We start from the raw sequence: 1,183 nt of genomic DNA on the forward strand, positions 1-1,183 counted from the left end.
CTCCTCGACCTGATCGTCCACAAATCCGAACTCATCTCCCACCTGAGGTACCGCACCCACCCACACCCCCGTATGCAAGCTTTTATGCTGTGCCGGTACTAACTGTTGTTCTTGTCTGTTGCAGATCTCTCAAACAGTACTTCCTTCTGGAGCAAGGCAACTGGGTTGAAAACTTCATGGAGCTGGCGCAGGACGAACTGAACAAGAAGTTCAATGATATCCTCTTCCAACCCCCCTCCCTCTTCGCTCTCTTTTCTTTTTCTCTCTTCTCTGTTCTTCTTTCCCTTCACATCGGTTTGGTTGGGTTCAAGCCTTGACTCCAGCGCAAAGATCGCCGAGTGGAAGCTCAAGTCGAAGCTCGACATCGCGCTGGACGGGGTGGAAGACGTCAATAAGGACAACCTCAAGCTCGCCCTGCTGTCGCACTCGCTCTCCACCCAGCTGTCGCTCATCCACGCCCCTCCGCCCGAGGACAATAAGACCATGCTCAACTCGACCGTGTTCGCCAAAGAGAAGGACTCCAAGCTCACCGGTACCACAGCCTTCGTTGTGTGTGTGTGTGTGTGTGTGTGTGTGTGTGTGTGTGTGTGTGTGTGTGTGTGTGTGTGTGTGTGTGTGTGTGTGTGTGTGTGTGTGTGTGTGTGTGTGTGTGTGTGTGGTGTCCTGATCAGTTTACTTTCTCCTCGCGCACAGGCTTCGGATGCTTCACTCTCGACTACAAGGCGCAGTGGCCCGTCTCGCTCGTGCTGAGCAGGAAAGCGTTGACGCAGTACCAGCTGCTCTTCCGTCTGCTGTTCTACTGCAAGCGCGTGCGGAACGGCCTCGACAACGCCTGGCTCTGGCACCAGTCCATGAAGGAGCTGCCCCACGTGCGAGCCCTCCTCGCCCACACCTTCCTCCTGCGCCAGCGGTACATCTCCACCATTCAGCAGCCAGTTGCCTTGGGGCGTGGACTCACGCAGGGGCCTAGGATGCTGCACGTGGTGACGACCCTGGAGCGGTATTTCCTGCTGGACGTGGTGGAGCCCAACTGGCGGCTGCTGGAGAAGCGCGTGCGGGAGGCGGCCACGGTGGAGCAGATTCTGAGCTTTCACAATGACTGCATCAACTCGAGCTTGCGCCAGTGCCTGCTGACCGACATCAAGCTCTTCAAGGTCGCCCTTCGTCACCATTCACAGTCTTC

General features: G+C 56.8%; 1 protein-coding gene across 1 annotated transcript in view; it reads left to right on the forward strand.

The window, feature by feature from the left end:
• Window positions 1–176: 176 nt before the first annotated feature.
• The window catches only part of ACA1_340790 (Spc97 / Spc98 family protein), a gene marked incomplete at both ends in the record, with an annotated part of 3,808 nt that continues 2,801 nt past the window's right edge, over window positions 177–1,183 (forward strand). Inside the window, 3 exons of the mRNA XM_004337434.1 lie at window positions 177–208; window positions 324–532; window positions 694–1,154. Of these exons, the coding sequence (XP_004337482.1) occupies window positions 177–208; window positions 324–532; window positions 694–1,154 (702 nt within the window). The remainder of the gene's footprint in view (window positions 209–323; window positions 533–693; window positions 1,155–1,183) is intronic.

This window comes from Acanthamoeba castellanii, assembly GCF_000313135.1.
Source record: "Acanthamoeba castellanii str. Neff unplaced genomic scaffold scf7180000084620, whole genome shotgun sequence".
Lineage (NCBI taxonomy): Eukaryota > Discosea > Longamoebia > Acanthamoebidae > Acanthamoeba > Acanthamoeba castellanii.